Below are 21,611 nucleotides of genomic sequence, written 5' to 3' on the forward strand. Positions count from 1 at the left end.
ATTTTAAAACAATTTATCTCATTGAGACGAAGAAGGGAGATTTTTTTAGAGAAATCCAAAGCAGGCAGGAAAGGCGAGTTTAGAGCATTTTGATTGGCGATAGAATGTTGAACACTGTGATAGAGGGGAGATCATTAGACGAGCGGAGTAGCGGGACTGGGGGTAAAGAACGGGTATGGAAGGATTGAAGGGGGAAGACATTTTTTGAAATTGAAAAAAAAACTGTTTTATTGTCGTGTGGGGTGTCAGTTAGTGTGTCTTGTTAGGCCAGTCTCAGAAATGTAGCAGTATTTTCTTTGTTCATCCAGTGGTAGACTAACAATATAAATAAATCTTGTTCAGGTTGATTGCGCGAAATAGTTCCTCATTGAATAAATTATTATTTTCCAAATATCTATTATATTTATCTATTGTGTCCATAAGCTTTCTCAAGTAATTATCAAAATAATATATATCATAAAATTATAGCTTCGTTGCTGAAACCAAATGCAGGTAACGGAGACTTGTTGCTTCAATCAGCGGCAGTCTGCTTGCAGTCGTGCCACGTAACTCTTATACTATTTTAACTGATCTAGAAGTAATGTTCTGTTCAGTTATTTGCACTGGTACCTATCTTAGTCTACATTTATTTCTTGTTGCGTGAGCTCTCGTGTGTGCTGAGAGAATTTAAGAGAATTTCCTAGCATATGGATCGTAGGCTGCGGAACGTGCTCTTTAGTACGCTTTGTGAAGTATCAGAAAATAAAAGATTACGAAATGGTTTTTCTATCTCCTGCTTAGAAGAGCCATTTGTCATCGATTCAAACGCCAAATGTTCGACAGTCTGAGTAAAAACTCGTAACGGACACAGTAGATAGAGTACAAATGTCGAGGGCGTCACAGACTCGGGATGTTGAAGACTTGTTTTTTCCTCACCTTTTGGGAAAAGTAGTTTTGAGAAATACCGCTCGGGCACGTTACGTGTAGATTGACTCTATTGTTCCTTATTGGTCTAAAACGAAGGTGCGTGCGGAATGCCGCGTTCATCGCTTACCTAGTTACTAAAAAAACTGCGTCACGGCGAATGTTGTTTATTCATAATTTTTAAGAGGCGATATATAGTCATCGTTCCTTTTAGCAATTGAATATTCATACTTGATTTTTTTGGAATTATTCTAATATTTTTCTTCGAGTATTTTATGTAAACATAAGTACAGTGAGTTATCGGTGGCCATTGAATTGTGAAATAATTTTTCCGGACAAGGAATTTTGCATCAGAGGACCGATTGTCTCCAGGCCCGCTAAACTTGGGTGATGGGTGTGAAGCAAATTGATAATTTCTAGTGTCACAAATATAAGCCTCTTCGCTCTCATAGTATTGCATCACTTTTTTCTGGCGAAAATGTATCGAGTTCAAATGTATTAGGTCTACATCATAAGGATTTATCGGAAAGCGAGAGTTATACAGCTGAGATCTATTGATTCTGTTGTACTGAGACGATTACGGTGAAGAACTGTACATTTTCCAAGATTCGCATGTCAATAGCGATTATCTATCAACGTTAACTCTGCGACGATCTTTGGAATTTATCAATATGGCGTTTTACTTAAAGCGCATCCCAGCAGTTTTTGGACTCATGACTGGTGATGGAGAGTTACCTACATTGTTAGTGCCGAGCTTAGTTATAAAAAATAAGCTGCTTCTGGTTCATCCGAGGAGGGATGGCAAAAACGATTGCTAATTCCAGCTCAAATGTTTCTTTTGGTCAGAAAGGTGCAGAAAGTGAATGTTGGGAAGGTGTTTTGTACATTGATTAAATGCCATATAAGTAATTCGTGCCTCACTTGGCTTTCTTGCGTATTCCACAATATCTTTCTAAATAATGTCCTTCATTCAAGTATCTGGATAAATTGTGAGATTCAAATCATCCTGAGTTGGATGTTCACTCACTTTCACCTTTAACTTTTTTGTCGGCTAAGAAACTCACCTGCTCCGTTTGAAAGGGCTTACTTTAGGCGGCCAAAACCGCGGAAAACAATCGCTTAAGGGCATCGAATTTGACTTCTGCCGAAGCATACTACCGTGCTGACTCGGGGATCGGCAGAATCTTGTGAGGAAAAGGATGCATACGAAATCATTGCCTGCTATGCGATGGTCTCATAGCAGTGTTGAAGCTCACGTTAAAGAGTGCTCTCGATTGCATGGATCGCTTACTTTAAGAAGTTTGTTTCCAAACGTAAAATGCGCAAGATTTCACGTAGGTGCTGGATTTCCATATTTTTATCGGTACGTTTCATTTGATCAAGAGTAGCTTGTTGGGTCCTTCACGATGGGATTTATCCATAAATAAAGTCATGGTTGTTATTCTTATGGCTGCTTTCCTCTTGGACAGAACAGGTGCGCAGCTCAACTACTTCGTGAATATCCAAAATCGTTTGACCAACATCATTCCAGGAGGCCCATCCAAGATTTCGATATCCACTTGCGGGTGCCAACCTTTTTTGTATAAAACATATATATATTTGGTCGCCATGTGATACAAAAACAATCTTACCAAGTGCTTCCTATATCACCGCCTTTTAACTGAATATAAATTTATTTACAGACACTTGACTGACTTGATTGAAAAACTATTTACCTTGTGGTACCATAAAAAAAGAATTTCACTCCGAATATTCATATGGTATGTTCTATTAGACATAAAAGGGAATATTTAAATATGTTATGTGAATTTAAAGTTTACGTAGCCTAGCAAATTATCCATAGCCACAGTGAATCTCAACGTAAACCGGTTGGCTTGTTCGGTCATGGTTCACAGCCAAATGGCTCAGAGGCCTCAAGGTCCGGAGTTGAAAATCACTGCTGAACTATTGATTAATCCTCGGTTGGTAGCTTTCATCTTTAAAAAAAAATTCCCCTGTAACTACTAACAATTGGGCACCTTTAATTTGTCACCCACACCATGTCTACTTAGAATAGTATCATGTTTATTGATCATCAATTAAAATCACTTTGTTCCAATGCGTCGCTCTTTTGGAAAAATAATATGATTGTTGTAATGACCTTATAATACTGAACATTCCTACGTATACTTATCTTTCGAGAACAATAATAATATCTGTACCTATGAACTCCTCTGTGCTAAATAAAATCCCGACGCTACTTTTCCTTGTCTTTGGACAACATGAGCACTAAGGCCAGAAGTTGCCAACATTTCCCTTCGATTCACTTTTTTGTCTGTAGCTTTACTTAAGTGACAGTTGCAACAGAGGAATAAAACAAAAGCTACTTGATGGAGATATTTCAGCGGAGTGGAGCGCTGGATTTTCTATCTGTTATTCCGAGCGTAACAGCGCGTAATACAATCGTTCTCAATCCCCGCCATTCCGGCTCTATGAGACTCCTGGATTCCCATCCATTTCTAGAAGCTGCTCAAAAGATTTGTGAAAGATTATTTGATTAAGAGCAGGATTACAGGCTTGCCCGAGGGATAGGGTTCTATGCCGTGGGAAAATATCCACGCTTAGATTCAAGGGATGTGCTAAAACTTTCAAGGTCGAGAAGCGGGTCGGATGGAATTGTGACCGAAAGCCTGCTTCTCTTTTTGAGTCAACTTCTGAACGTGATAGGAATTCTTCGAGGAGATCGACCGCTAGGCGAGGCGGAGAAGGTGCGAGCGAGTGAATGGGACGCTTTTGTATCGGTTATGTAGGCCGCAGGAGTGGTCTTGTCTTCTGCCGGAAGGGCTTATTGTGCCAGTGAGTGGTTTCGCTAAGAAAATATGCCAGATGTACCGTAGTAGATACATACCGGTAGTCTGCGATTACTGCCTCTCACTGCATGGACCATCGAATTGCGTGTTATGTTTTGTCCGTATAGGGAGAAAATCTTCCGAGTCGAAGTGAGGACGCCCAAAACTAATGCCGCTATTGTACAGCGCACATCAAAAAACAAACCAACAAATGAGAAATCAACCAACTAGTCCTGTGCGAAGAGAGTGAAACCATCTTTGGGCATGAGCTGGTTGATGAGACCTCAAATGAAGGCATTACTTTAGAACTACGAGGTAACCTGCAGCGAATATAGGTATGGCATCAAACCCATCCTTATATACTTGCAAATTGATAAGGCAAAAATTAAAAAGTTCTCAATCACAGTTACGCGGCGTTTTCGTTTTGCGGAAAAGAAAGCGACAGATTCGTTCGTTTCTATTTTTGTGTTGTAAATGCCATAAGGTTAAAAGACATTAGTTTAACGTAACCACGCAAAAACATTTTATAGCGTATGAAGAACTGAAAATAGAACGATGTGGGAATAAACTCTGGAAATAAATATCTTAGAAATCGTCTAAGAAAGCGAAACCCACGTCGGTGACCTCGGGCAATCAATACAAAGATGACCATGCGCTTTATTCAGATTCTACCATGACACAAGGGAATCGGTTTCCTTTAATTATTTTGATGATTATTAACACATTTGCATGAATGTGAAAAAATATCGATGAAGAAAATGTCACTTGCGCAACAAGCAGATTGAGCATTCTTTTCATCCTCTTTCACTTTACGAGTATTGACATTTTGGTGCCCATTCCCTCCTTTGCTGGTCGTTGTAGACGCAGGGGGCGTCTTTATTGACGCATTGCCTGCCTAAAGGTGCGCAGAGCTAAGGACTTGCGCAGTGAATGCTCGTTAGCAAAAAGTAAATATTTTGCAGCTTGTATGTAAAAGAAGTCTGTTGAAATGTAACCTTCGTGCCTATAGTCATTTTTTGATCATTTATTAGAGAAAATGGGACGGAAAAACTTCTGTATGGAATATATGTCTATGGTTAAATATTGATAAATAGGAAAATAATACATGGCCGTTATCCGTTCATATTTATTCAAATTTATTTGTTTCTACTAGGAAAACTGATATTAAAATATTATCGCACATGGTGACTTATGGGGAAAAAATTCGATTCGATTAACCTGAAATGATGTTTGTGATCGTCTGTTCTCACTCCATCGCCAAGGAGATCGACTGTGACTACGTCTTCAATCTTTCTCAATCGACATATATTATTATAGTATTTCAATATCCTTGGTATTTTTTAAAGTAATAATTTCCAATTTAAGCGTAATGTTTTATCTAACGTTAGAATTTAGTGGGATATGGGGTCCGTTAAATATAAAAAAGCATAGAATTGCTATTCAGGCTGACAATTAAAAAAATGTGTATGCTTTGGCTGCGCACACAGTGGAACTTTGTTTCCTACAGGGAAATTAAACAGTAATGGAAAGTCTGCTGCCCACTTAAGTACTTTTTTGAATGCAGCCCTATTAAATAATTGGCCCAGTAAAATTTGATGAAAAAGTTGCCACATTCTAAAAAAAAATATTATTTTCAGGTCTAACAAACAAGATGTATATTGGCATTTCCTACTCTAGAATTTACCGTATTCTATAACTCTATTGGTAGTTATTTAGTACTGTTAGGAAGAATTTTGTTCGATGGTTCTAATCATAGGAATCATTGCATTCCAAATCTATGTCATGAATTCTCCTTTATTTTCGCTTGCGGCATTGGTAACATGTGTATTAATAGTTAATGCAATTGTGTCGCCATATGGGTGTGGGCCTGAGCACCCGAGGTCATAATTCACTTCTTAGCTTGGAAAAAAAGGACCTTCATGTTTTTCCTCCATCTCATGTCAGCCGCCCACCGGCCCATTACTCATCCCGAGAGTAAAGAGAAAGGAGAAAAATTTCTGGGCCTCTATTTACGAAGGACTCCGAAAGAGGACACTCGTTATATTTATTTTGGGATGGTTGTAAAATATAGTCATGAATGAATTGACGGCAAAAGGCGGTTCGCTCGCGCTTCTTGGAAACTCGTGGCTACGGGCTGATTTTTTAAGAGAAATTTTTCGCACTGGCCACTATTTGTCTTATCTTGTGAATTGGTAAATGCTCGATAATCTTTGTTTGCTGTTTCAAATATTTCGCTCTCGAGTGCAAATTTATTGGCATCACCTTCGCATTTGGTACGGATTACGCGGAGCGGAAGCGTGTCCTGCAGACGTCTTTGTGCTCGAGGAAGTTTTTTGTTCCACATGGCCTTTTGGAAACATTAATGTTCTGGATTTCACAATAGTGTATCAATTGAACATAAATACTCCCCAAGGATCATTCATTTTTTTTATTTACTCTCTCGAGGTATATCACAACCATTGTCTTGTGTAATAGTCGTTTCTATGCATACGAGTGTTACATGAATTCCTGGTTGCTGCTGAGTTGCGCAACCATTTCTTAATGTCCGAGTGAATTCTTTAATGAATTGTTTGGAGCTGATGGGAGATACTAGAGACAGTGATGTTATTAAGAGAAATTGCTTATGTTCAAGTTGAAAGATTGCTGCCCGGGTATAGGGCACGTAACGATTGTATCAGGCTCAATAACTGAGAGCTTACCTTGTAAGCACGATTGTTTTCTGCCAGTATTTGGGGCATAAAGGGAGGCAATAACCTCAAACAGAACACCAAGGTTAATCTTGTGTTGATACATTTTCTCACGCGATATGAGAGCCCGAGTTGTTAATTTTAGTTAAATAAACCTGGGTACAGTATGATGGAGATGGAAGCGGTAATAAAAATCCTACAAAAGAAACTATTGTCAAAGGTTAGTAATCAAACTTCAAGATCATTATGAATATTTAAAAGGAACATAGCTTCTACATATTCTATCGGAATTCAGCATAAGAGTAAATGTCTAGTAGTGCCCAATATCATTTTTATAGGTAGTCTATCGATTAAAGTCGGATTTTGGAAGGTCTCAGTGTACAATGTCATATCGTCGTAGACTTTGAAAGCACTCCTGCATGACCATTATCAATTTCTATTTCATAATTCTATTTGTCACACGTACCCCGCATCGTTCAAAATTCCGGCTATTTTCTTCACTCTTGCTCATGTAATTTACGTTCTCTCTTGCCTTCCTTCAGAAAACAGCTATCTCTCAGTATCTATCTCCTCCGCATTTTCTTAAGCTGTGGAGCTTCTTCACACATGCTATCCCAAAATAGATCTCAAATAATGAGTACTGTTCAATCTGCTCTAATTTCTGTCCTCTTACTACGATTTTCATCTTCAACTTCATCCTTTTGAAAATAAAATTTAATTAACTTTTATATAATAAAAATTAATTTAAATTTTCTTATAATGAATCTTAAAGATTAGAAAGCGTTTATGATGATGACCTTCGGCGCTCACCAAAGGTCGTGTTAAAAAGTGAACAGTTGATTTATAGATTTAGTTTCAAATATTAAGCACTGTTTGAAAACATTCAGTAGCGCTAAGTCCGTATCAATTAAGTAAATATTTGAATAATAAAGCTATAATTTTAAAATCTACAATAGCTTCGACAACTTGTGTTGTTAAGAAGATGGTTTTGATATGGATACAAGTTGTCGAAATCATGGTCTGTTGATTTTAAAAATGTGTAAATCTGTAGTTTTATATTCTATTACCCATAATAAATATTATAAAACTTCACTAAGTGACGCCAGACATTGTCTACTGTGTTGGTTAGAAGTAGGACCGCTGCAAAAACTGAAAATAGGATATTATCCCGTGTATCATGATGTCATCATACCGATGATATTCCTCTGCAATCTCTTACGAGCCGAGCTGAAAGGTTTGCATGCCTGTTGAGTAGGGCACCATTTCCACAAGCTACAATGCCGTGCGAGGGCAGTGCCCAAAGAGAAATGGAATGATAATATTTAATTTTAGAGAGATTCCATCCGCTTCCTTTGTTCTTGTAGGAATCACTTAACTTCTACCTTATTGTTTCTCATTATACTGAAATAATGAAATTTCCGCAGTTCTGGGTAAGTTCGGGATGCTCTCCCCCGTCTTGAAAGCTTAATAGAATTATTCAATGGGCCAAATAATTGTGTTTTCAGTGAGGTATTTGTTAGTGGTGCCGTCAGGATTTCTAAATGTGGGAAATGAAAATGAAAGATTACTAAATATAACTTAATACAATTTTTTATTTATTTTAGCACTCTTTTATCTTATAATGGTGCCGTGCAGTGAATGCAATCAAATGCATTTATAACATTCTAAAAAAGTGGCATTTGCTTCTTCGTGGTGAATGGGAAAAAATTAAATTTACAGGTAATCAAACCGAGAAACAATTGCCACCATACCATTAGAATTCTAGCGTACACTCATTGTTTAAGGATTGGCCATGAGCGATTGGTAGAGGAAAGGCTTTCTTTTGTACGAAGATATCCGGCGGATGCTTATGAGGTTACTACAACCCTCACCCCTATAGTGCGTTTGTTTTAACTAACTTTGATTGCCAAATGAGATGAAATGCGTGTGTTCCTTTGTTTAAGAAAGTCGCATAGAGTAGCTGTCTTGATATTTTAAGCGTTATCTGGTATGATTTTTCCTTTTCCTCCCTACCGAGAACCAATTACGTACATGGGAGCAGAGCTGTCACGGAACTGTGGCTCAGTGTTATGGCCAGGTGGCTTCTTCGGTCAGTTTTCATTTCTGCCTGAGGGTTGCTATCGATGCTGATTCCTCTGCGCGTAACGGAGTTCTCTATTAAACCAACTGTTTCAACATTCGAAGGAAAATGGATCTCGACCTCCCGGCAGTTGGGAAATACCAATATAGTAATTCCCCACCAACCCGCGGTTTTTCCGGCGGCAGCAGTTGTAGTTTAGCGATAATAATATTTCCGGTGATATGCACTATACGATACCGCTCCGTGCTCTTCGAGTTCTTGGTCCGGAAAAATAGCTGTAAATCCGCCGACGTTAAAGGAGATTCCCGATTCATGTCGGTCTAAGGGATCGGATCTTGAATTGACAGTTTGTTACGACCACATTTTTTTATTGGCGTGATCTTTGCCGTTCGCATCGGACTCCTGCTACTGAATCGATAGCCAAGCCTAGGGATATTCAGTTTCGCCGCCTCCTCACATCTCGGCGAAATTTTTTTTCGGGGGATTGTTTGAATGGGCAATAAATACTGACCTCACAGGAACACCAGTAACACTGTTTATTACGTTGGAATTTGAGAGCCTGAAAGAATATGAGGGGAGGAATAGTTAAAAGGTTTTACTTCTACTCAGCGGGACTCGCGATAGGAAAAGTCTGTACGAAGGGCCAGCGCTCGATGGCCCCCAAAGTTGTTCCCAGGTCGAATGTTCTTTTTACGATCGAATTGGTTGGTCACGCTGGAGGCCAAATAAAAATTTGTCCTGCGCACAAAATTGGTCTTCTGCGATTACAGAGGTAAAATAAAACTTCTTAAAATCTCAATAAAAAGTCATTGTGTGCCATTACTTTTGCAGTGTTTTTTGAACATAGTTCTAATATTCAAGCTAATATTCCCATGTGCATTTGCTGAAGCTTGAATTATCTTTAACCAGTTTCTGGTTCCACAGAAAAGAATATATTTTATTAGTTTCAATAATCTAATGAAATATTTAACACCGACATGTAAAAAATGAAGAGTGGTAAATGAAAGCAAATACGCAGTTTGCGATGTGTTTCATTGGGAAACATTAATAGAAGTTCCAAAGAGCTAAAAAAAATGTAGATTAGAATTTGCTGCAGTGAATTTAAAAGTTAGAATTCTGCCTGCGGGAACATCTCTCTGAAACCACAGTGTTAAAGGATACATAACGGCATATAACTTTCATTTTTCTAGACTCTATTCTAGATGATAGCAATTATTATCACTTCTAATACAGTACCTAAATGTTTCAAATATAAGGAACCATAAGTTAGTGACATTTTATCAGCACATCTTACCTTTAAAATTTGTATTTTTGATTTTTAAAGTACATGTAAAAATAATTACGCAATGGTACCGTGACAATAATATATCTTTTGATGAAAAATATTGAATTGATCGTACCCTCAACTTTAAACAAGTCTTCTTCTGTTGTAAAACTGCCCTGAGACGGTTATCGAATGACTCTCCAATCTTTTCTATACCTGAATGCCTTTCCATCTGTTCGTAAACCCGTTCCCTCTATCTTCGGCAATTTTCAAATCCTTTTTTTTCTCTTCCTCTTTTACCACGTGCCCGTCCTTCAGTAATTGGTCCTTGTAAGCAGTCCCTTTTTAATGTGTGTGCAAAAAATGTACTTTATTATACTTTCCAGCACATCTTTCTTCTCCAATTCTTTCTGGGCACAACTTAAATTTTCCCCTCTGTAATTCCACTTGATTTACGTTCGTCCTAAGCGAACGATACATGAACTTCAAATGCTGCTTTTCCCTGATAAAGATTGCTACTCATCTCTTCAGTGCAGCTATCATTCGAACAACTTATCCATTTTAGTTTCTAGTTCTGGTAGGTTCGCATCCTAATTTACTACCTTGTTTTTTAAGATCCTCGAGTGCAAAGCTTAAGGTTAATAGGATGGATGGAGGCGTCACTTTGTGGAAGCGATTCATGCTAGAAAAGTAAAATACTTTTTCTTCCACATAAGTTTGTGGAAAGTTAACGTATGTGGGAGAACAAAGTATTTTTTTACAGTGCTTCAGGTAAAGGTGAAATCGTTTCGTATTTTTCCTGTCCCTCGCACCGAAATAAAACTACACTTCTCTCGATCACATATTTCGCACCCCGTTGGTGGCTGGTGAATCGTCCACACCCTTTCTCATTTAGCTTCTTACCCAAAAAAATTTTGGGACCCTGCACTTTTAAACTCGTGAATAAACCAAGGGTATACTTAATACACATTGCTGAAACCTTAATCTCTGGATTTAGGAAGTTTTGTGAGTGGAGCAGAATGTTGGACGCATTCATGAGCGCGTATTTCTTTTGGCAGGCGTCTTCATTTCCCACCGAGCGACATGCTCTCAGGGTGGTCGTCCTGCTTGGATCTCGATGCGTGATATGCACCTTGAGAGCCACAGGGCATAGAGTTTCCTCCTGCACTCTGCTGCGCAAGACCCACCCCTTTTTGTAGTGACTTGCGACAACTTCGAATACGCAACACGAAGCTTGTGCGAGTTTTTCCCTCTTGGCCAAGGAATCTTCCGTCACCGTGCGTGCGGAAGCCGAGCAATGAAGTGTGTGCCACTTGGCGGCGTGTTTCTCAAGCTAGGGGGGACTTCATCAGTTCAGTTGATCACTCAAAGCTCCTCAACATAAGTCGTCATCAGAAATTGATCGGGTTTCTTCTTCTCCAAAGAGACATGACCTGGGTGGGATGCAGAGATTTAAGTCACTAAGGGTAGAGGACCGCTAGTGGAACCCTTCTTTCACACTCTTCGAAGATGAATTTCACACGTGTGTGTCAAAGTTCACTCTACTCTTAAATCTGAATTTACTGTTTTGAAATTACTTCTGTGTACATATATTAAATAGGATGAGCTACTTTTCCTGACACCGCAAAATTTAAAAAGAAGCTATATAGTCATATACTTAAAATATTTAAATATCATAAGAGCAAACATGAATAGGGATACTCAAAATTCTGATCACCATAACGAAAAAGTCGACTAATAATTTTCCTAGAGAAGTTTTATTCCTTCCGGAAATGTACCCCAAGCATTGAATTCCAAAACAGAATTTTTGGAAGACCTCAAAGTTGTTAAAAATTGGTGAATTTTGATTCTTTGTTTATTCATGCAAGTTAATCATTATAGCATTTCAAGGTCTTTATTGCTCATTCTGATCAATTATTTTTAATTGTGGCGAATTGAGAATGCAGATGATTTATAGCAAATTAATATCTACCATGAATTTTAGTATGTATACTTTTTTTATTAAAGAGCCTTCCAGAAAAAGTCTTTTAATAAATTAAATTTAGTTCCATCTGTTTTGACTCAAAAATATGGATTGCAGGCCAACTTTTGATACAAAAAAAATGCTACCAAGTTCATAGGCTCGCATAAGAATTTTAAAAACCTGTAGTTTAGATATTTTCTTATATGAAGTGTTTTTGGCTTTTTCTACTTAACAGCCTTGACCTGACTTGAGCTCATACTCCTTGTCAGTAATATGTTTCATGATCATCTCTAGGGATAGATATTTAACAAATAAGAATGATAATAACATTTTGATAAAATTTTTGGTCAATATTAACATTATACACCTGTATGGATGCATATATGCTCTTTAATCACACCCTCTCCCATTCTTGGGGAGTTTCTCAATGTATACTTAGGTGAAGGCCTTGGAATCATTCAGCATGCATCAAGCATAATTTGCAGTGGTTATTGAGCAAAATTCTTGTCAGCACTTTGCATTAACACCTTGAAACCTCATGAAAAGGGATTTGGTACTTACGTGATGATTTTGCCTTACATTTCATAGAAAGCCTATTAAAATTACTTTTATTGATGCTCAATAAATTATTCTATGATTTTAATTTATCTCCTTAACAGATATGCAGTTAGCTGCGGAGCTAGGAAAAACATTATTGGACAGAAATAGAGAATTAGAGTCAACAGTCAGGGAACAGCAGGCAACAATTGAAGATCAGGCCCGAGAAATTGAGGTAAGTAGAGAGAGCTGATGAATATCTTTCTTATATTACAATGAAATGTTTGTGGCCATTAAAATCGAAATCTTCTATTATCATTATAATGGTCATTAGTTGTTCGACTGAAGTGTGTAAAATGAATTTTGTGCTAATTGTATAGTTTATTGTAACTGTTATCTAATCATTACTTAAGTACAGAGAGTTTAGGTACTGTATTAATCTTGTTATTTTATTTTAGTACCTTACAAAACAGACTGCTGCACTAAGAGAAGTGAATGACTCCAGGCTGGGAATTTATGAACATCTTGAAGCTTCCATCACTGAATTAGAGCGATCCAACCACAGATTGGTCACAGATGCTCATGCTGACAAAAAACTTATTAGAAAGTAAGTTCATATTAGTTGCTACAATAGCAGTTTTACTGTAATTTTAAATATTTTCGTACAAGTATAAAACTCTAAGGGGTTAAATTGTCTAAAATTAGCACAGTTGTACAGTGCAACTGTGTTGTCATGTAGAGTTTGTGTATGGGATGTGAATGAAAATCAGTGAAGACAATGAGAGTAGTAGTGAAGTGATAGAACAAGGGCATATTGTAGTACAAGTATTTTTACCCATAGATCCTCATCCATTTTGTTTCTAACCAGTAAAAGGTATAATCACAACTCTGCTCCCCAAATGGTATAAATATATTTCCTATATATTTTAATTAACAAGTACTTGCATTCACTGGTAACCAAACGCAAGCAGTAAAATATACTATAAAGCAGTAAAATGTTTTCAACTTTTTCACAACAATTTCAGAAAAAAGCTTGCTCTTTTTTCGTGAAAGCAAGAGTACATTTATTTGTTTATACAGGTACACAGAATTAAATTTCGCTATCAGAAGTTAACTTCTGCAAAACATAACATGTATTCACATAACATAGGTATGCAAAAATGTCATCATTGGAAAGATATTTTATACACTTTAGTTAAATTACTATTAGTTTTCAAAATAATGGCTAACTTCAGTTAAAAACCGAAGCATTTTGATGGGACAGACTAATTGAAATTACAAAAATAGACATAGTTAGCTTTAAGTTTGATTCCAATTTCTTCGATTATCCATTTAACTTCCTCTGTTTAAGTTTTCCAGTGCCTACTCACATCTAATCAAGCAAGACTTTTCTTTGTCAAGGCTAAACTTGATGGCTATGCAACTGGAAATTTACCCTAATGTTGACAGTTATTTCCCTATTTTATTAGTTGACATATAACTTCATGTTTTTAAAATGTCTATTTGCACTCATTTTCATTTTAATAATTTTTTATTTTTAATCATAAATGTCCAAGACCTCCTCAGGGAAGTATCTTCACAGCTCCTTTAACTAACTGATACAACTGTAAACACTTCACTTGGGCAAAAAACACACCACAGAAATAATTTAAGTGCTTTCATAAGGGCAATTTTATTGATAGTGGGCGTAGTCTATGTAGTTTTCATTATTTTGTACCATTGACAAGGTAGATGTAACAATGCATAGGTTCCAGAATGACTATCATCCTGGAATTTATTCACTCAGCAAGAACTTATGGGTATTTTTAAGTGCATTCATTCACCATCTCTCTTCTGCTTGGCCTAATTCTTTCTATTTCACCTACAAATTTCTATAAACTATATGCAAACAAATAAATGTTTATCAACAAACTTATTCTATTACAAATTTGTGATTCAGTTCAATCTTCTTGAACAAATCTCACTTATGTTTCAATTTTTATGTATACATTGTTTTGTTTATATAATTTACTCTGTATGCTTTTAGATAATCTAATCTATTGGAGCAAGACTGAGTAATCTCTGATAGCTATTCCTGGGCTATTTCTGGAAAGTATAATTTGTATACTTGTAGTTTGCTTACTCACAGCACATTAATTTTTGGTGCGCATCAATCCTGTGTTTCACTGGATGTATGCACTAATTTATTTTACATTTATGATTTTGAAGGACTTTGTAAATACTTCTAAAAATCTTCTTTTGCATTTTCTTCTTAATATCTTGATAATTTGGTCTATTAAATTAATAAAATCTAAAGGACTTAGAAAAACTGTTTTGGAAGGGTAGTCATTGCTACTGCGCCAGAATGATGGTATTCAGAATGTTGGCCTGTTTCCTAGATAATAGTCAGGTAGACTTGCTGCAATTATAAAAAATATGGAGTCATTTTCAAATAGTTCTTGAAATAATAAAGCATCTGTATTCTTTCAGTCTATCACATGGGGTTGAAACATTGGAAGCACGATGTGAAGAACTTCAGCGAACAGTCAACCAGTGGGAAGAGAGAGCTCAGAATGGAAGGCTTTCGCTTGTGGACACAGCAACATCCCCAACAATGGATGTTCAAATGTGTGATGCTTTAGGAAAGGTTAGTGAGATTTTTTCTAAACGTTACTGTAAATATTGCTAGATTACTAATATTTACTAGCATTTACCTGCTTTAATTGTAGGCATAACAAGTGTAAACCATCCTAATTTTTGTCTATTTTGGTTCTTATGGGCATAGGAATGTAAAATATTTCATTCACCTATTTGCCACTTCATTTGGTATTTGCTATTGTGAAACCACTAGAAATTGAAAAATATGAATATTACAATCCTTAAGAATGCCATTACAATAAAACTAAAAAATAGACAGAATTGTTGTAATCAATAGGGTAATGCTTGTACTCTATAATTTTTGCTACAGCCTGGGTAGTTTTTACCTCTGTCATTTATCTTTCAGCCTCGTCAAGGTATGTCTTCAAATACTTCATATACATATGAAAATTTATCCAGAATCTTCACATACTTCTTCCCTATCACCAAAGTTGCTCTAATTTTTCCGGACCATTTTTCAAGTGCTTCTAAGTTTTTTGAATGAAATGCACGATTAAAATATTCCTTAGGTACATTGAAACAGGTGCTAAGATATGAAAATGACTTGATACAATTAATTGTATGCACACCTCTTTCTAAAGGACTTTCTTCTCAGCTAACTCAGAATTCTGCAGCTGCAACCCACATCTGTACAAGTGCATCTATCTAACAAGACTATTGAAAATCACATTCCCTCGGTTCATTACTACATTGTATGGGGAAGAAAACTGGCACTGCATGCATAGCATGATTTAATTTCAAATAAAGAGCCAACATATTTGTAAGATTGTCTGAAGTTGCACACTAACCCCTCTATCCCCATGCATAGTAATTACTTCATCCTGGGCATGTATGTGGATGAAAATTTATCAATGTATCACAGACAAACAGTACCTACTTATCACATGGCTTTTGAACAAACCTATGCCTCTAAAAAACTCTTTTCTAGGAGGTCTCTGAAAAAAAAGTTATTCGCATAAGAGCATTTGAACTTAAAATTTTCAGTTCTTTATAAACATTAACTGTGTAGTTAACATTATCAAGTTTCTCTTAAAAATGCGAAGAAATAATTCTACTAATCTGAGGATTACCTGTTGTATTTTCAGTCTATGACAAGTGAAGATGGTGATGGTGGAGAAATGTCACAACTGCTTCAGCAAATTCAAGATCTGAGGGCGCAGCGTGCACGTGACAGAAGAAAAATAGAGCAGCTGGAAGAGGAGACTGCAGCATTAGCACAAGTAAGTCCATATCATTATCTGCTTCATGCATTTATCATGTATGCAGGGACTCAGGGGTCATTTTCTGTAGGAAAGTACATAATCTCCTTCAGACCTTCATGTCATTGGCCTTCCTTATACATGTACTTTGCTCCTGCCTCCTGATGGGGAATCCCTTCCTCATGGTTATTTGCATTCCCTGAGTCTATTTGACAGCAGAGGGATATTGATATCATCATGCTCGTAGAGAAATTTTGTTTACATTCTTTAAAATATGTTGCTTCTTGTTTATGGCATGTTTGAAACTGTTGATTTAGAAGGAAGGTAAGGACACTACCATAAAATGTACATGTTTGCTGATCTTTTCATCAGAATTAATTGCCACTCTGGATTAGTCACAGATGCAAAATAACCTGTGCAATATGTACAATGTTATATTTTCATAAGAAATCAGCATACATAAATTTATATGTTATTGGTAATGAAACTTGGAATATCTGTTACTTATAAAGGACAAGTACCCTCACATGTTGAATTCCAAAATTGTAATTCTAAACAATATGGCAGCCAGCCATCAGAGACAATGATAAATTAACACATGCTTAAATTTCAATAGTTGTCAACTGAGTAGATGAATGTAAAACCTATACTTGGAAGGAGGGAATATGATAATTTTTTTATTTACTTGATTTACAGGAAAATTTGTCTTTAGAAGAGCAACTGGCAGTGGTTAAGCAGCAGCGAGATGCTAAATCTCGAAGTCTTGAAGAAGAAGTTCAACTGGCTAGGCAAGTTTTCCAATATTTTTTCAGATGATTTGTTTGTCCCAAACTAATGTAGTATGATAAATTAGATTTAACTTAAAATCTTGGTGAAAGGAGTGAATTCATAAAAATTTAATACCAAAGTGAGAAAAGAGGAGCATAATTTTAATCATGTTCTTTCTGATGGAGTATCTAAGGGAAAGCAAGAACATGAGCTCAAGCTGATGCAAGAATAATTAATGCAATTTCCCATGATTGTCAATGCACGGTGCACTTTAAAACTAATGTTAGGTTGAATTGCATCTTTAGTAAGGAACTATAAATCCATTCATGCAAATAATGCCAGAGGTTATTTAAGCATACAAATGGGTATAAGTAGGTTACATTTATCACAGAGTATGGAGAGCCCTCCATGATGAGGAAATTTGTTGAAGATTCTCCAGGAAGTTTTAACCTAGCCTGTACATCCATTAAATAAAGCAGGGGTGTTAACTGCCTAACTATTATTCTAAAATATTGTGGCTGATGGCCCTTAACCATTAAATATTTCCACAAAACTCAAGGACCATTTTCAGAAAGTGGGAACTTGATAAGTAGCACAAGATTTTGCAATATTAAAATTTAAAAAATGTGAAGTAATTACAATTTAAAATTGATATGCAGTATTTTAACAGTAGAGTGATTCATCGAAGGAAAGTGTGGAACAAGTAGGTGCAGTGTACAATTTGTAAAATAAAAAGTGAATATTTCTAATAGTTGTAAATTTTTTCCATCTTCTTTCCTTCAAATAAATATTACCTTTTATTTAAGTTGAGATAAATTTTAGAAGTAATAAACATAAAACAATACTTAAAATGAACTTAAATATTTATCCTACGTTGTCTAATATTCATTCTTTATTATTGCTAGATATACTTGAATTAGTATTAATTTTTCACTTTTTTATACCCGTCAATTATATAGTGACGGCAATGGCCTGTGTGTTCGTTGCTTGGCAGTCTTGTACGCAAATGATGCTGCTGAGGGTATTGACGATGGTGACGATGAAGATGAAACCAACTCGATGGCTTCTGGCTCCATAATTAGCCAAACTGATTCACAGGTACACTTCCTTGGATTTGCTTGTATCACAGTTTGCTGTTGCTATAATTTTTAATTTATAAAGCTCCTGAATATAAAAATCGTTGGATGATCAGGTCATCAAGAACATGAAATGCACGTAGTGTATTATAGCCATGGTCCTAAAACCTGACCACCCTTAGCTACCTTTTACACTATTTTCATGGTTTAAGGTATAGCTGGTGAATATATGCATGCATATACTCTATTTGACTCTCATGATTAGATTTGTTGTAAACTATAAACACGTACCTCAACTGTAAATTATAAAACAAATATTTATCATGTTTCTCCCAGATGTCCTGGATTCTATCTCTGGCACATTAGGAAAATTATTAAGTATAACTCTGTTGAAAATAAATCATCCTAGAACTGTGAAAAAATGGTACACTCTTGTGGCCCAGCATCAGGCAATACTGGATCTTTGGTGTATAGGGCAATAGGTAAATTTGACTCCAGTCAACAATACGTTATCCATGCATCCATCTCTTATGTATATACCTGTAAAAACATTCAAGAACCTTGGTACATTAAAGTAGTAAAAACCATAGGCATTCAAAGTTTATAAAACTTATATTTAATCCTCATTGATGTAATGTATTCACTGCATATTTAAATACTGGTAAGGTTTTCAGGAAATGTTCCAAGAATAAATCAAAATTTATTGTATATTTGTGTGCCAATTTGTGTCAATCTATCTTACCTATTTTTGACACTTCTTGGTGAGCTCTTCATCCAACATTTGGTGCGAAGGCATGCAATCAACAGGCTTTTAATCTCTGATAGTTTTATCTTAATAGCTTTATCATTTTTAAATAAACCACTGGAAAAATAAAGGCTCTGCAAGTAGCACAAAGACATTCCAATGGTCCTCTAATGCTTCATTTCATAATTGTTTTGCCAAATTTGGTCTCCTTGATGATAAGCATGTTCTTATTTAATCAACTGTTATAATGAGGCATCCCAGGAAGTAATTAGTGCTACTGCATTGTGAGGAGACGACCAAAATCGAAGGATTTTATAAATTACATGAAAAGTTCATCATCCTATAATTGCTCTTAATTTAGCACTTTTCATATATTTTGTGAATTTGGTGTTTACACATTTGTATTAAAATGATTCTTAATACAAATTGGAGAGCATAAAATCATAGGTTTTAATAATTTTTCTTTTCTTTCTTGTAGATAAGAAGAGCATGTTTCTCACAAAGTCCATATCAAACCTTAGTGGATAAATTTGAAGCTTTGCTGCAAGTTCAAAGGAAGCAATTTCTCAATCAGGCTGGTAATCGTCAGCATCAAGTACTTAACTCCCTTCCAGAATCACAAAACCAAAGCGATGACCAACCACTTTCTCTTCAAGAAGAACTACAGGTTAGCCTTGATGTGTTTTATGCTACATATGTAATGAAAATTAATGTTATTTTAGAATGATATAATTTTTAATATTTTCATGGATTCTACATGTGGAAGATTAGATTATCTTGCTTCAAGCATTTCAAAACTAATAGTGTTTTTAAGGAATAATCATGCCTCTGGCATGGTTTTCTGGAATTTTTGTCCTTCATTCCAAGTCCTGTAGATGTCGGGTTCTCATTACTTCTGTCTATCAGCCTGTGGGTAGCATATACTGTGAACTTCAGGTGGTGTGTGTATAAATATATGGGATAAAATTTGCCATAACGCTTTTTGATTTTTAAAACTAGGTAATCTTTGTATACATGCTGATGTGCATGCAAATGCAAGGAATTCTCACGGTGAAAGAATAAACTCTCCTAGACTGATTTTAACCTTGAATTCCAATGGAGTGCTTTAGCCTGTTCAGCCATCTGTGTGTCCTCTGTCATTATGAAAGAATCTTAGAAATTCATTGTGGAAAAGAGCACCTTGGTAACATAAATGAATAAAGCACATTGTAAGAAATCAAGGGATTTGGATTCAATCTTCTGTATTTGACAAATGATTTTTCCCTGCTAAAACTCTGAGAACATATTTCAACCTGAGTGAGGCACACAACTAGGAAAAGCTTGGAAATAGCTTAAAAAACTTAAAAATATTTCAAAAAAGTTTTTGTTTTTGAGGGGAAAGATAACAGCATTGTGTATTCTTGATTTGATGGACCCTTTTACCATCATTTTTTTTTCTTAATAACACACTTTTTTATTCATTCTTTTTATGTGCAGAAAAATACTGAAGTATTTGCCTAATTTTTTTTATCCAAACAAAATATTTGAGCATCAAAATTTGAATAATTAAATTAACTAGAATGACTAATTTGCAAATAAATTGTATATTTTTATGAATTTTATGATATTAGTTAAGCGTGGTCATTCAAGATGGCCATGGTCAACAGTTAACTAACTGGCCATCCTAGATGTTTAATTTACTAACTGGCAATTCAGATGTTTGAAAATGAATGTTTAATTTGCTTTTTATGATTCCAACTCTGTACTGGTTAGGTTATTGTAACACAGTTGATTTACTCTTTGCTTCATCCACAAAGGCTCTTTACCTTTGTTGGCCTCAAAGCCAGTCTTTTCCAGTATGGAACAGAACTTGCTAGGGACATGCTGACTGTGATGACCACACATTTCCACCAATTTAAGACATTTCAGCTCAAGAAACAATAACAAGAGAATTACCAAATGACTTCTGAATGGATACTGATCGCCATGTTTTTTGAAATTATTCATCACATTCTCATCCACCATGATAGTATTATTGAAACTATTATCATTCTGCTTTAGTTTTCATTTATACATACCTGAGACCTTTTGATTATGCCCCCAATGCCTACTTAGAAAACTGCCTGACCATGAATTGGCTCCCTTTTTGCATTTCATACCATTGTTTGGTTTTATCTGATGACTGGCTGAGCCATCCTCCAATCGCAGTATTCAACCAAGAGTTTGGCTTAATAGGTGATCGCAGGGCACACCTGCACCTACTGCGCCCTCGAGACAAATTGCCTATGAAACTGGCACATGTGTTTTTAACTAGGAGTAGTGAATATTTTCCCTATGATAAGTGTGGTTTCCCAAAAACACTCCTTGAATTTAGTTGGGATTAGTCGAGGGTAATCCAGGAAGATCTCCAGTCATTAGCCAAATGTTCCACCCACAGAGTTATGATGTTAAATCTAAAATGTCCATCCATATGTCTCTTTGGATTAATTCTTCACAAGGAAATTCTACCATACAATTAGTACCAATTCAAATGAATGAAATTGTGATGCCAAAATATTTGCATGCATGTGGGCATATTTACTTCTATAAATGTTGGGTAAAACCAAATAGATTCATTTTTGATAAAACTGACATTCTGATTTGCCAAATTATGATTAATTTTCAATCCTACCAGAAGTCAATAATAAAACCAGAGGACAAATTATTTTAAAAATTGACTTTCATTAAATCAATGACATTAGTTTATAAAGCTGTAAATGGGGCAATGCTCTAACGATAGGTAAATATAGTACTCAGTAATAATTTAGAATTTCAGTGTAGCAAATAAGGGCTATCAATAAGTGTAGATAGAAGTGCTCAGTCAAAATTTTTATATTATCTGGATAAACAAAGTTTTTTGGCATTATTTCTTTAGATGCCTAAAGCATAGCAATAAACATCGTAGT

General features: G+C 35.9%; 1 protein-coding gene across 2 annotated transcripts in view; it reads left to right on the forward strand.

The window, feature by feature from the left end:
• Positions 1-21,611, forward strand: part of Cen (cerebellar degeneration-related protein 2-like) — a 122,548-nt gene that overhangs the window by 95,841 nt on the left and 5,096 nt on the right. For both annotated transcript variants that reach the window (XM_071591495.1, XM_071591502.1), the window contains 7 exons: positions 12,385-12,497; positions 12,721-12,869; positions 14,732-14,888; positions 15,985-16,119; positions 16,795-16,886; positions 17,826-17,964; positions 19,166-19,354. In XM_071591495.1, the coding sequence (XP_071447596.1) occupies positions 12,385-12,497; positions 12,721-12,869; positions 14,732-14,888; positions 15,985-16,119; positions 16,795-16,886; positions 17,826-17,964; positions 19,166-19,354 (974 nt within the window). The remainder of the gene's footprint in view (positions 1-12,384; positions 12,498-12,720; positions 12,870-14,731; positions 14,889-15,984; positions 16,120-16,794; positions 16,887-17,825; positions 17,965-19,165; positions 19,355-21,611) is intronic.

Source organism: Hetaerina americana, unplaced genomic scaffold (assembly GCF_022747635.1).
Source record: "Hetaerina americana unplaced genomic scaffold, ioHetAmer1.1.p SCAF_1, whole genome shotgun sequence".
Taxonomy (NCBI): domain Eukaryota; kingdom Metazoa; phylum Arthropoda; class Insecta; order Odonata; family Calopterygidae; genus Hetaerina; species Hetaerina americana.